This window comes from Cornus florida, unplaced genomic scaffold, assembly GCF_030987335.1.
Source record: "Cornus florida cultivar Cherokee Brave unplaced genomic scaffold, ASM3098733v1 CherokeeBrave_3.0.0_Hap2_Chr04, whole genome shotgun sequence".
Classification (NCBI taxonomy): domain Eukaryota; kingdom Viridiplantae; phylum Streptophyta; class Magnoliopsida; order Cornales; family Cornaceae; genus Cornus; species Cornus florida.
In genome coordinates this window covers 21283235-21296527 of record NW_026775574.1, presented here as the reverse complement: position 1 = coordinate 21296527, position 13293 = coordinate 21283235, and the positions used below count along the sequence as shown (strand labels likewise).

Here is a 13293-nt window from a genome sequence, read left to right as displayed (position 1 = left end):
TCAATAAGAAATTTTATGGTCTAGATACATTTATCTTTAAAAACTTAATTTGCCCTGATATTTTTAATTAAGTACATAATTAAAAAATTATTCTTATATTGAATGTCAATTAAACACAAATATAGAATGCCTCCTTAATTATCAGGCTTATATCATTATGATGTTTGAACTTTCTATTTTTATGTTTAGTGAAGTTATGTTACTTGGAGAATTCTTTTAATGAACTAAAACCATCAAAACATGATTTCTTTGTGAGTACTTTTTTTTTTTTTTTTTTTTTTAACCTAAGAAAAAAGAAGAAGTAGTATTTATAAAAATTTAGGCCACATTTATGGTAGATATACATATACACATATATATGACAAATATATAAGTTGGTCAATAACAAAATAAATTTTTTAATAAATCTTAAACAAAAGACTCAAATTACCTGTTTATTATGAGTTTTATATTTTCTTAGAAGAGTTTCTATAAAACTCAAATAACCTCTTTATTATTTTATTTTTAAAAAAGAGTTTCATTTATTTGTTGAATATTATTCATTACCAAAATAAATATTAGTGAATTGAAATAAAAAATAGTCTTGATTTTGATATTATTTTAGGAGTTTGAAAATATATTTTGACAATTTATATTCATTGATTATTAATAAATATATCAGTGTGATTAATTTAAAGAATTAAATTTTAATTACTATTTTAAATTTTACTCACCTACAAGCATGTATCGTTTTACTAGTAGGCACATGACAAAAGTGGCAATATGTGGAGGGAAAGAATCCCACCAATCGCAATACAGCACGTGGCAGAAAGAAATGGCCTATAAACCAAATCAAAGCACCTGGAGGCCCATAATGGGAGGCCCAGCAGAGGAGATTACATATTGGACGAGCCCGATCTAGTGTAGAAAGCCTTGCTCAGCATTAAAACTGGGTGAATGACCCAGTCTTAACAAAGCCCAAAGTTCCATAACGCACACCATAAAAATATGCACGATCGGCAAGCATAATTGCCCACGTCTAAAAATAAAAACCAAGAAACGGCTTCGTGTAAAGCTCTGAAGAAAAGCTTATAAATAGAGCCTAAACGAGAATAAAAGATCATCGAATTCCACTAAAAATATTTCTTCTACTGTCTGATTCATTTACATTTATTCTAAGTGCTTAATTTTGAGCTTATTATTTTCCTTAAGTGTTCGGGTGTAAAAATTTGCACCTATACTTTGGCGTCGTTTGTGGGAAGCATTTACAAAAAGACTTTCCATTATCACTTTCATGCGACATCGATCCGGAATGGCAACAGAACCAGATGCCGGACAACCACAACAACAGTTGGAGACCATGCAAAAAATACGTGAGGAGATGCAAGTGCAGCTCGATGTCTTTCGACGGGCTAATGAAGCCAACACCGAACAAATTAACATAGTGAGGCAAGCTCAGGAGGCCAGTGCAGTGCAAATTAATACCCTACGCGAAGAGAATGAAAAGCTTCAGGGAAACGTTCAGCAGAGGGAGCTGCTGGTTGATCAACTGCCCGAACAGCATCAGGTCGGCCAACTACTCGAATGACCGAATAAAAATCCTCTCCCTGGGCTAGGCCCCGCTGCCCACGATAATCCTCCTCCCCAAAGGATCCCGCGGCAACAGGTCAGCGGAGCATTGGGCGACACCAACAACACAGCAAGCTAATCTCGTATTGTTGAAAATTCTACCATGGGAAGACCTCAAGCCACTAAAGTGCATCCGACAGATGATGCTGACTCAGGCAGAAAAGAGGTACGAGTCCCGTCGATCGATCAACCCTCTACAGGAATTGACTTTATCGCCAGGCTTCAAAAGGAAATGGACGAACGAATCAAAGGGTTGAAGGCCCAGACGCCCGAGGATATGGCGAGGGAATTCACTACATCAATAGTGAAGACTCCATTCACCGATGAGATAGAATAAGTCGCAAGGCCAAGGAAGTTTGTGATGCCAAAGTTCATCAAGTTTAATGGGACTGGAGATCCCCTCCAACACCTGAACCATTATACTCAGGAAATGACACTGGAGGCACACAACGATCTATTCATGTGCAAAATATTCCCGTCTAGTCTAATAGGGGTGGCCCTAGAGTGGTTCAAGAATCGCCCATGCAAGTCAATCCCAAACTTCGAGTCACTATGTGTCTCATTCTTAGCCTAGTATTATGGAAACAAGAAGCAAAAGAAAACCATTGCCAGTCTCTTCACAATTCGACAGATGAAGGGAGAAGGCCTGCAAACCTTCCTCACCCGATTCAACATGGAGTCTTCGAGCATCCCAGATTGCAATCAAGACACAGCCATAGAAGCATTCAAGATAGCCATGGTGCAATGCTCACGTTTCCACTCTTCTTTGGTAAAAAAAACCCCAACTAATATGTCTGAGTTGAATTTGCGGGCGCAAAACTACATTAGACTCGAGGAAAACGAAGTAACCAGACAGCAGAGTGCAACCTTGGTTATGGTGGAGAATCGACCGAAGGAACGAACGGGCACCTCGAGGGTTCGTCGGGAACCCCCGGCCCTCGAGGGACGAGCCCCCGAGAAGAAGTCCCGAATAGCTGAAGGGGCCACACCTCTCAAAGTGACATTAGCCAAACTATACCACGAGACCAAGGCAAGAAACATCTTCCAGATCCCACCCCCAATTAGGCAGTCGATGGAACAGAGAGACCAAAGTAAGCACTGTGCATTCCCCAGCGATTTCGACCACCTAACCAATGATTGTAGGAACTTACGAAAGTAAGTGGAAGCATTGATAGATAAGGGAAAATTGACTGATTACCTTGCCACCTCGGGGCAACAGAGGCAACAAGACCGAACCCGAGTAGCCCCAAAAGCTCCGGTAGAAAGCCATCCTGTTCTAGTAATCAGCACAATTTATGGTCGTCTGGAGGAGGACGAACAATCGAGAAATTCCTACAGGATCCAACTCAAGCAAGCTCACAAGTTGCGGAGGATTGGCGAAATCAATGTCGTTGATTGCAAACCCAGTCTGGTACAGATCTCTTTTCATAGGGGAGACCTCAAAAGGGTGCAACACCCGCATGAGGACACATTAGTAGTCAGCCTACTAGTGGCCAACTTCCTGATTGAACAAGTGCTGATTGATCCAGGCAGTAGTGCCAACATCATAACAAAGTGGACGTTCGACTAGTTAAAATTGGCCGCAGATCAGATCCGCCCCACAGGTGTAGTCACACTGTCAGTCACTGCCGCTAAAAGGTCTTTGAAAGAAAACTTCGTGATCGTGGATATTCACCCTACTTACAACTTACTAATGGGCCGAGGATGGATCCACCACATGGAAGGAGTCCCATCAACCCTGCATCAAGTCATGAGATGCGTAAGCCCGAACGGTCAAGAGGTCATCGACATTTGGGGGGACCAGGTAACAGCAAATGAGTGCTATCACACGACGATCTCTCCCTCTGATAAGAGCAAGAAATTACTAAAATAATAATTACCGAACTCCTCCCCACCCGAGGAGAGGGAGAAGTCAGAAGGGGAGCATCTAATCGAGGAACCCCTGGAAGCTGTGCAAATAGTTGCAGGGGACAAGCATAAGTTAACCTACATAGGGGCTCACTAGACAGTTCAGGAAAAAGAAGAGCTGACAAGAATCTTAAGGCAGAACGTCGATATCTTCGCTTGGAATCACTGGGACATGCCTGGAATTGACCCATGGACGGACTGTCATAGTCTGAACGTGGACTACAGCCACCATCCGGTGAAACAAAAGCAAAGAAGGTTTGCCCCCGAAAGAAATAAAATTATTGCTGAGGAAGTCAATCGACTTCTGGAAACAGGATTCATCAAAGAAGTTCGGTACCCTCAATGATTGTCAAACGTGGTGGTCGTCCAGAAGAAGAATGACAAATGGAGAGTATGTATTGATTCCACTAACCTGAACAAAGCATGCCTGAAAGATAGCTTCCCATTCCCCAAGATCGATCAGATGGTAGACGCTACGACCGGGTACGAAAAGCTAACTTTCCTTGATGCGTACTTAGGCTACAACTAGATCCCGATGAATCCTTCAGATGAGGAGAAGACTTCTTTCATCACTGAACGTGGGACCTACTGTTACAAAGTAATGCCTTTCGGGTTAAAAAATACAGGGGCAACCTATCAAAGGTTAATCAACAAGATGTTCAAGGAACAGATCGGCAGAACTGTCGAGGCTTACATAGAAGATATGGTCGTAAAAAGTACAGATAAAAAAGACCACCAACAACACCTGCAGGATGTATTTGACACTCTTAGAAAACACAGAATGATGTTGAATCCAGCAAAATGTTCGTTCGAAGTATCTTCAGATCAGTTCCTTGGTCACCTGGTGAACAAGAGGGGAATAGAAGCAAGTCCCACTCAGTTGGCAAAATTACTACAGAGTCAGGAACCCTGAACCGTGAAGGAGGTCCAAGTTTTCACCGGGAGAGTGGTAGCACTTAGCCGCTTTATATCCAGGTTGTCAGACAAATGCAAACCATTTTTTGACGCGATCAAAGCAAGAAGAGGAGACATTTGGGGGGCAGAGCAAAGGAAAGCTCTCGTAAAGCTCAAGGAGTACATGGCAAATCCCCTAATTTTATCCGCTCCAGAACCCGAAGAGACACTGTACCTCTACCTAGCGGTATACCAGTCAGCAACCAGCTCGGCTTTGGTAAGGGAAGTAGGAAAAAAGCAGCACCCCGGTCTTCTACTCCAGCAAGGCCGTAACTAATGCAAAAAGCCGATACTCATTGGCAGAGAAGATTATTCTTGCTCTAGTACAGGCCAAAAGAAAGCTTCGGCATTATTTTGAGGCTCATCAGATAGTAGTCCCCACGACACATCCAATCAAGGCCATTCTCGGTAAACCATACATTTCAGGTCGAATCACCAAATGGGCGATCGAGTTGAGTCCCTTTGACATTCGGTACGAGCCACACACCGCAAAAAAAGGGCAAGTGCTAGCAGATTTTCTATTGGACACTGACCCAAGGGAAGAACAATGATCACAAAAGATCCCTGCTGGGAGTTATATGTCGATGGTTCGTCGAGCCAAAGTGGAGCAGGAGCAGGGTTAGAGATAAGAACCCCCGAAGGGACCAGAATCCACCAGTCAATCCGGCTGGAGTTTCCAGTCACAAATAATGAAGCGGAGTATGAGGCGCTACTAGCAGGGATCAGATTGGCCAAGGAACTCCAGGTAAAACACCTTAAAACTTATAGTGACTCGTAGCTTGTCACTAAGCAGAATCCCACCAATCGCAATACAGCACGTAGTAGTAAGAAATAGCCCATAAACCAAATCAAAGCACTTGGAGGCCCATAATGGGAGGCCCAACAAAGGAGATTACATACTGGACCAGCCCGGTCTAATGTAGAAAGCCTTGCTCAGCATTAAAACTGGGTGAATGGCCCAGTCTCAACAAAGCCCAAAGTTCCATAACGCACACCATAATAATATGCACGATCGGCAAACATAATTGCCCACATCTGAAAATAAAAGCCAAGAAACGGCTTCGTGTAAAGCTCTGAAGAAAAGCTTATAAATGGAGCCTAAATGAGAATGAAAGATCATCGAATTCCACTGAAAATATTTCTTCTGCTGTTTGATTCATTTACATTTATTCTAAGTGCTTGATTTTTAGCTTATTATTTTCTTTAAGTGTTCGGGTGTAAAAATTTGCACCTACACAATGTGAATTAAATTTTATCCGTGTCTATTCTTTTCACTTACTTACAAGACTATTTTGAATTAAATCATTTAGTATTAATCTTTATTGCATACAAATTCAACTTAGAATTGGAAACTTGAATGAAAAATTAAACGTATTAATTAATTGTTAAATTAAAGAATTTAAGGGTCTTCTTAGTAACAGAAGCCCAACAAAGCCCATAGCCCTAAACCATTTATAGAAATGAATAAAATTTTTAATAGCCAAATATATGACCATAAACGATTTTTAAAAGCTTCCGCGTAGACCCATTTTCCAATAATGTTATTTAAATGTTCATATTACAATTAATCGTAGTAGATTTTCATTTCGCAAACCAAAGAATACTTGATTAATATTAATGACTAAAGTTAATTATGTCCCTCTTACTTGCAGTCTATAAATTCAGGTCATTCCCTTCCATCATTCAAGAGAACACCTGAATTCCCTTTGGACTGCATTGCATGGAACCAAACACGAACGTTATTACTAGGATTCATCTTATTAACCAAACTGAAATTTATATATTGTTTTTTTGCTTTTGGTTATTTCTAGGATTCCTTCAAATGAGCGCGCATACACTACGTAAAGAGTTTATGAAATTTTAGTTGCTCCATTTTGACGGAAGAAGACCATGTGATTAAGTCAAGTTATAATGTTATATAGTTTGACGTTATTCCTGTCTTCAGAAGTTGGCAAAGCAAAGCACTTTTTATTGGTTAAATCTTTCCATAGAGGAAAAAGAATTTTATATATATATATATATATACATAATATTATGATATATTAGAAAAGGTATTATGATATATTAGAAAAGGTTAAGAATAAATTAAATTTTATGCACCCCTAACATACTACTTTTGAAATTTGACCATTGCTAATATTATATATATAGGCCTCACTTAATACAAAGGACTCATTGCATATCTGCATTGACCCATAGTTTTTACAACTTACAAGTCACTCATTTGGTGCTTACAAGTCCCACTCATTGACATTGTTGTCCTGCCATCTACTACTTGCTATCCAATTGTATTAAACTTTTGATCCAAAATTACCTTACAGTTGAACATAAAATAAATTGGTGCCATTAAATTTTGAGCCCGTTTAGCCCACCCTTTAAAAACGCGCTTTTATTATGAAAAATTGAGTTTAGTTGTGTTTGGAAACCATTAAAAGCATTTTTAATGGATACCAAATTAAGTCAATTATGACCTTTTTATTTTTTATAAAGATAATTACACCCATTCTTTAATTAAGTTACTATTATCAAGTATGGTAATATTCTATTATTAAAGAGTATTATTGAAAAATTAGCAATAAAAATATTTAAAAAATAATTGTTACAAAATAAATTAAAACTAATTTAATTATGAAAAGTAGCTGTTGATAAAAGTGGTTTTTTCATTTCAACCGCAACCCCCAAAGAGACCAAATTGCGCAATACATCAACCTATTAACTTTTCCAAAAATATAGTCTCCTTAGATGAGTGATAGTGGGGCCGTAGTACTTTTTCTAACGAGAACCGAAGAACAGATTTGGTTCCACACTAGCAACTGTTCTTCGGGTCTCGTTGGATAGTGGGGGCGTAGTACTTTTTTAGCCCAATTGTTAGTGTGGACCCAAATCTGTTCTTCGGGTCTCGTTAGATCTCTCCTCCGGCCCAAGTTGACCATTTGATGCGTTTCTTGGAGGAACAAATCTTTCCATTGGATTTGTTTATTCTCGATAGGATTCATCACTAATTCACAAGTGAGATTCTAATTAAAGATTATTTGTTAAAGATTAATTATTTTGATTAATGGTAAATTTGATACATTTTAAATCTGATTCCACATTGCAGTTTGTTACAACGACTTCTAGTTTCAAAAAGTTTCCTTAGTTTCGTTATAATCATACCTTTTCATTTTGAATAAACATATCCTATGACAGTAGTTGAAACTCAATAAAAGGAGTTCGTTTTGTTTTCTTTTGTTTTTTTTTTTTTTTTGCTTGGTGGGATTCTAAAAATTTTATATATGGAGACAACATTAAGTAAACTACAAAGTTGAATAAACTGTTTACCAACTAACTAAATATTGGCATGTGGTATGTGAGACCCATTTAAATACAAACATGCTTGTATTTGCATGAAATGGTATTACTATATTCGTACAGATGAAGTGGTTATAAAGAAATGAAGATTTGAATGTTAACAGAGAGTTTTCTTTGATTTTTCCTTTTTCTTTATTCTTTTATTAATAAGGTTAGAAGATTGATGTTTTGCAGGTCAAGTTTCCTTGTTTGGAGAGCTTTGTGTATAAAGAACACCAAAACAATGTGAAGGAGATATGGGATGGCACGGTTCCAACAGATGCTGTTTGTAAACTAAGGGTGTTGGAAGTGCATAATTGTAATGAACTGTTAAGTGTTGCTCCATCAAAATTGCTTGGAAGTTTTCACGACATAGAAGAACTTTACATATCTTGGTGTGACTCCTTGGAAGAGGTATTTAAGGTTGAAGGAGGGTCAAATGCCAAGGAAGGAATGGTTGCAAGAGATACAGATATAGAAAAAGAGTTGGAGGACAATCATGTGTTCCCTCAATTGAAATCTATATTCTTGGGTTATTTGCCACAACTGAGGATTTTTTACCGGAGGAGTTGCATTTCTGAATTGCCATCCTTAAAAAAAATGGGAATAAAAAGTTGTCCCAAATTGGAGATGTTTCCTTACCGATACCAAAACACGGAGGAAAAGGTACGTCATATCTCAAATTAAATATGTTTTCTTTAGTCAATTTTTAGAAATGTCAATTATTAAATAGTTAAAATTTATAAATTGACAAAAGAAAAAAAAAAAAAAAAAAGTCAACTGTTTTTTATAGTTAAAAAAGTTAAGTTGAATAAAGAATAAAATGCAACGCTAGTTTGTTATTTCTGGCTTCAGAAGTTGGCAAAGCAAAGCACCTTTTTTTGGTTAAATCTTTCCAGCGGAAAAACAATTATATATATATATATATGTATATATATATTAGTATATATTATGATATGATATGATTCATATTCGAAAAGGTTAAGAATAAATAAAATTTTTTTTTTGATAATTAAAGAATAGATTAAATTTTATGCACCCCCAACATACTATTATATATATATATATATAGGCCTTACGTATTACAAAGAAGTCATTGCATATCTGCAATGACCCATAGTTTTTGAATGAACCCACGATTTAAAAAATTTATGAATGAACCCACGTTTTTAAAAATTAAATTTTTTTTTTTTCGTACAAGAGAGTCGGTAAGTAATTTTTTCAAAAACTGTTATAATATCAAGCTACACCCTCTGATTCAAACTCTAAACCAAAAACGATACCCAAAAATAAATAGAAACAATTCTAATTTCAATATAACCATAGCATCCAACAAAAGGCTCACAAAATTTTCGAAATCTAAGAATAACGGAAATATGACGTTGGTGATTTGGTGAGCTTGAAGTTTTGAAGTAAAAAAAAAAAATAAAAAGTATATTTATTAAGAAGCTTTGATGATGTAAAGAATGCCAAAGAGTGTTGATGAGAGGGATGGAGGGTTGTTTGGTCAAGAGGGGGAGAGAGATTGTGTGGTAGAGATGATGCAACACACTTTTAGGTTAACAAAGAGGGACACACATGATATAAAAATGTTTTGGTGATTTAAAGAATTTTTGTAATTTTATTTTAGGATAATTGGAGTGGAGCGTTTGAGGAGGTTACTGGAGTGCGAATACCGCTAACCTTAAATAATAAAATAATATTAAATGTATTTTAATAAGAAAGTCCAATATTGAAAAAAAAAAATTTGTTAAGTAATATATATTATGATATTATATGATTTTAAAATATAATATCATAATATAATTTAAGTAATATCATAATATATAAATCATATAATATCATAATATATATATTATATGATTTATATTCGAAACGGTTAAGAATAAATTAAATTTTATGCACCCCTAACATACTACTTTTGAAATTTGACCATTTCCAATTGTATTAAACTTTTGATCCAAAATTACCTTACCTTGCCATTATTGTCTCAAATAGCAGCTTCATGTGAAGCGTAACTTGGGGATGCATGTCCAGCAACCCATCCATCACACTTGAAACTCCTTTTAGCTGAAAATTTAATAACAAAATAAGTTTTCTTTAATTGATTTGTCTGTACGTTGCTTTTATTTCATCAAATTTTACAGGCTTCAAACAGTACTATATAATCTGTGTAGGTTGCTTTTCCTGTCTTGGAGGATTTGAGACTCTCGGATGGAAGAATCTTTGAAGATATTTGGTATGGCCATGTCCCAGCAGCCTCATTTAGCAAAGTTAGAAAGCTGGAGCTGGACTGCAGTGTGCTAGTGAACATTCATACCCTGCTGCTACAGAGGTTTGAAGTTGTTGAAGAACTCACTCTGTTATGGTGTGATTCATTACAAGTTGTCTTCAACCTTGAAGGACTTGAAGACATCAAAAGAGGAGCAGCAGTGTTTTCTCAAATAACAAAGTTGGACTCCTACCACAACCTAAGATCTTTATCAGTTCATTATTGCAACAGCCTGAAATATTTATTCTCACTCTCAATCGCAAGAAATCTCACAAATATTGAAAAACTGAAAGTTGACCGGTGTGATGCGATTGAAGAAATAGTTAAAAATGAAGATCAAGGTGAAGAGGATGGTGCCATGGATGAAATTGTGTTTCCCAAGTTACAGTCTGTAGAGTTAGAAGCATTACCAAACCTCACAAGTTTTTGTTGGGCAAATAAAGCTTTTAAATTGCCATCCCTACAACTTGTGCTGCTGGGAGACTGTCCCAAAATACGGACATTTACATCTGGACAGATAAGCACAAATGTGATAGAATTATGTGAATCTAAGTGGGGGATGAAACAAAAAGTTAGTGACCTCAATAACCATGTACAACAACTTCTTCAAAAAAGGAAAGGTAACTATGAAATGTCACAAAATTCTAATAAAAGATTATATATACATTCATTCTTTTTCTTACGCAGTTGTGGTCAACTATGTTTTTTATTTTTTTTTTTTTTTTTATTTTTTTTTTTTTTTACTTTTGTCCTCAATTACTACAATAAAATACTCAATTAATGCTTTCTAATTAACCCGTCTATTTGTGTTTATTTCAGGGAGTAGTACTATGTATAATGATGATGATGAAGGAACAAGTCTAACAAGTCTTTGGGAAAAAATTGAACAACATGATGAAGATGATATTATGCTCAAGGAGTAATGTAAGGTAACAACGTCTTTTCCATTTTCCCTCTTTTTATTTTTTATTTTTTATTTTTATTTTTTCTCTCTTTTTCCATCTCACAGGTGGAATCTCATGTGATCCGTGTGAGAATTAAATTTATTTCAGTGGAAATGACCGTGAATAATAATAAGGTAATAAGTTTTTAACCTTACAAGTTTTTGTTGGGCAAATAATGTTTTTAAATTGCCATCCCTGCGTTTTGTTAGGCTGATAAGTTGTGACAAAATGCAGACATTCACATCTCGATAGATAAGTACATCGATGATAAAATTAAATGGTAACTATGAAATGAAACTTTGATAAGAGATTATATATATATATATATATATATATATATATATATATATTCTTTTTCTAGTGATAAACTATTTTTTTATATAAATATTATGAAGTTTGTCCTGAACTCTGCTTTTCATTTAAATGGTTCACTTGTGATGGTATTTTTAATTTTTAAATTGATTTGTAATTAAACTTTGCATTTCCCAAATTTAGTTGTCCAAACCGTGAAGGTCCTGAAGGATGCGAATTCCTCTATCTAAATTATTTGGATAATGTTTAGAATATATTTTCTTTTTGGGTTAAGTAAGAAATCTTATAAACTAATGAAAAATTATAATTAGATAAGACAATTATTTAAATTCAAATGAATGAATGGTGGTATTTCTAGTGTTTTTTTACATATTTGTGGATGGAATTGAGGTTTAAAATTCTAAATTAAAGGAACAGAAAGAGGTGGATTCCTTCAATGTGATTTTTTCTACCTGAAAAATTTTACGACCATTTCTGTGTGTCAAACTTGATATATTATTGAAAAAAAAATGACCACATGGATAACCACATTTTTTTCTAGTTTCTGCCATATGAATTCAGTGACTTGGTAGCTATCAAGACCTATACTTCTCACAACTCAGGTCTCACGCTTTGCTCCATCAATAGTATGCTTTGCACTTATGTAATATACTTATTTGGTGAATCTGATTAATTTTTAATTTTTTTATTTTTAGTGTTCACTTTTGGGACAGGCTGGTAGTTGTCAATTTGGAAGTGGAAGTAAGCTCACAAACTCAACTGACTGAAGTGAAAAGGTGGCGGATCCAATCCTCTGGGTTCTCTCTTGCTAATGCCAAGAAAGTTTCATATATAATTTATTATTTGTGCTACAATGTGTTGGACTTTATTTTCTTCCATATTCTTTTTTTTATTTGGGTGTGAATGAACCGTTGTCATGTTTTGCTGAAGATTGTTTATCTATGTTTGAAGTGTATCTTTCTTCTTTCTTGTTTTCGGTATGAAGTTATGATTGAAGTACCTTGAAGTGTTAGATGTTCTCGATTTTAAAAGTCAATAATTATTTATTCTATTAGTTTTATTATTATTTATTATTATTATGAATTTTATTACTATGTTGCTTACACAAGTAAATTATATAGGTGTTTTTATTAATTATACCATAAGGTTATTCCAAAAATATTACTCCTATGTCACAAGGTCACAAGGTCATAAGGTTAAGTTGTAGTAATGCTTAGTTGTGATTTTCCAGGTATTCTATAATTTTATTACGTTAGATTAATAACTTTTTTTGTTAGACGGGTACTTCACTCTAAGCCTAACGTACAACACATTGATGTAACATTAGTTTAAAGTAAAAATGTATTAGAAAGTAAAAACAATACATGAAGAGAAGAAAAACTTGATTGGAATAAAGGACAGACCTTTGGAAAGTATATTTCAAATTTTTTCGCTGAAAACCAACATAATATATTTTATGCAATTTGTCATTAACTTTTCTGGAGACCAAAAGGCTAAATGAAGAAGGGAAATGGCAAAAGGGTATAACCAAGACGAGGAAATTAACTATGAAAATACTTTTCGCTCTTACTATTGCATACTGTGAAAATGAGATTATATTATATGGATGGAAAAGCTGCAATCCTAAATGGTATGAAGATACTAAAACGTAAAACTTAAAAGGATTCATTACTGAAGGAGAAGAAAATCAAGTATTTAAGCTTAAAAGATCCATTTATGATCTAAAATAAACTTGAGCCTATACAAAGGCCCATAGGAGTGCAGCCAGGCTTATGCATGATATTTTTTTTTTTTTAAAAGTAAAAATGTATTAGAAAGTAAAAATAAAAATAATTTACCCAAAAAATATAGGAGTAGTTCCATTAAATTAAAAATAATTTACCCAAAAAAATAAATAAAAGCAAAAACATACGACAATAATCATTGATCAATATAAATATGTCTATATATATGCATAAATATACA

General features: G+C 35.1%; 1 protein-coding gene across 1 annotated transcript; it reads left to right on the top strand.

Annotated features, from left to right (window-relative positions):
* Positions 1-5017: 5017 nt before the first annotated feature.
* On the top strand, positions 5018-12344 carry LOC132304827 (uncharacterized). Its single transcript, XM_059802536.1, has 5 exons — positions 5018-5215; positions 7996-8466; positions 9978-10692; positions 10892-11001; positions 12024-12344. The coding sequence occupies exons 1-4, from the start codon at positions 5018-5020 to the stop codon at positions 10993-10995; spliced, it is 1488 nt and encodes a 495-aa protein (XP_059658519.1). The 3' UTR covers positions 10996-11001; positions 12024-12344.
* The last annotated feature ends 949 nt before the right edge of the window (positions 12345-13293 follow it).

Coding starts and splice junctions, on each gene's coding strand:
- LOC132304827 (XM_059802536.1), top strand. CDS start 5,018: ATGATCACAAAAGATCCCTGCTGGGAGTTATATGTCGATGGTTCGTCG. Junction 5,216..7,995: donor GATTGGCCAAGGAACTCCAG/GTAAAACACCTT, acceptor GATGTTTTGCAG/GTCAAGTTTCCTTGTTTGGA. Junction 10,693..10,891: donor ACTTCTTCAAAAAAGGAAAG/GTAACTATGAAA, acceptor TGTTTATTTCAG/GGAGTAGTACTATGTATAAT.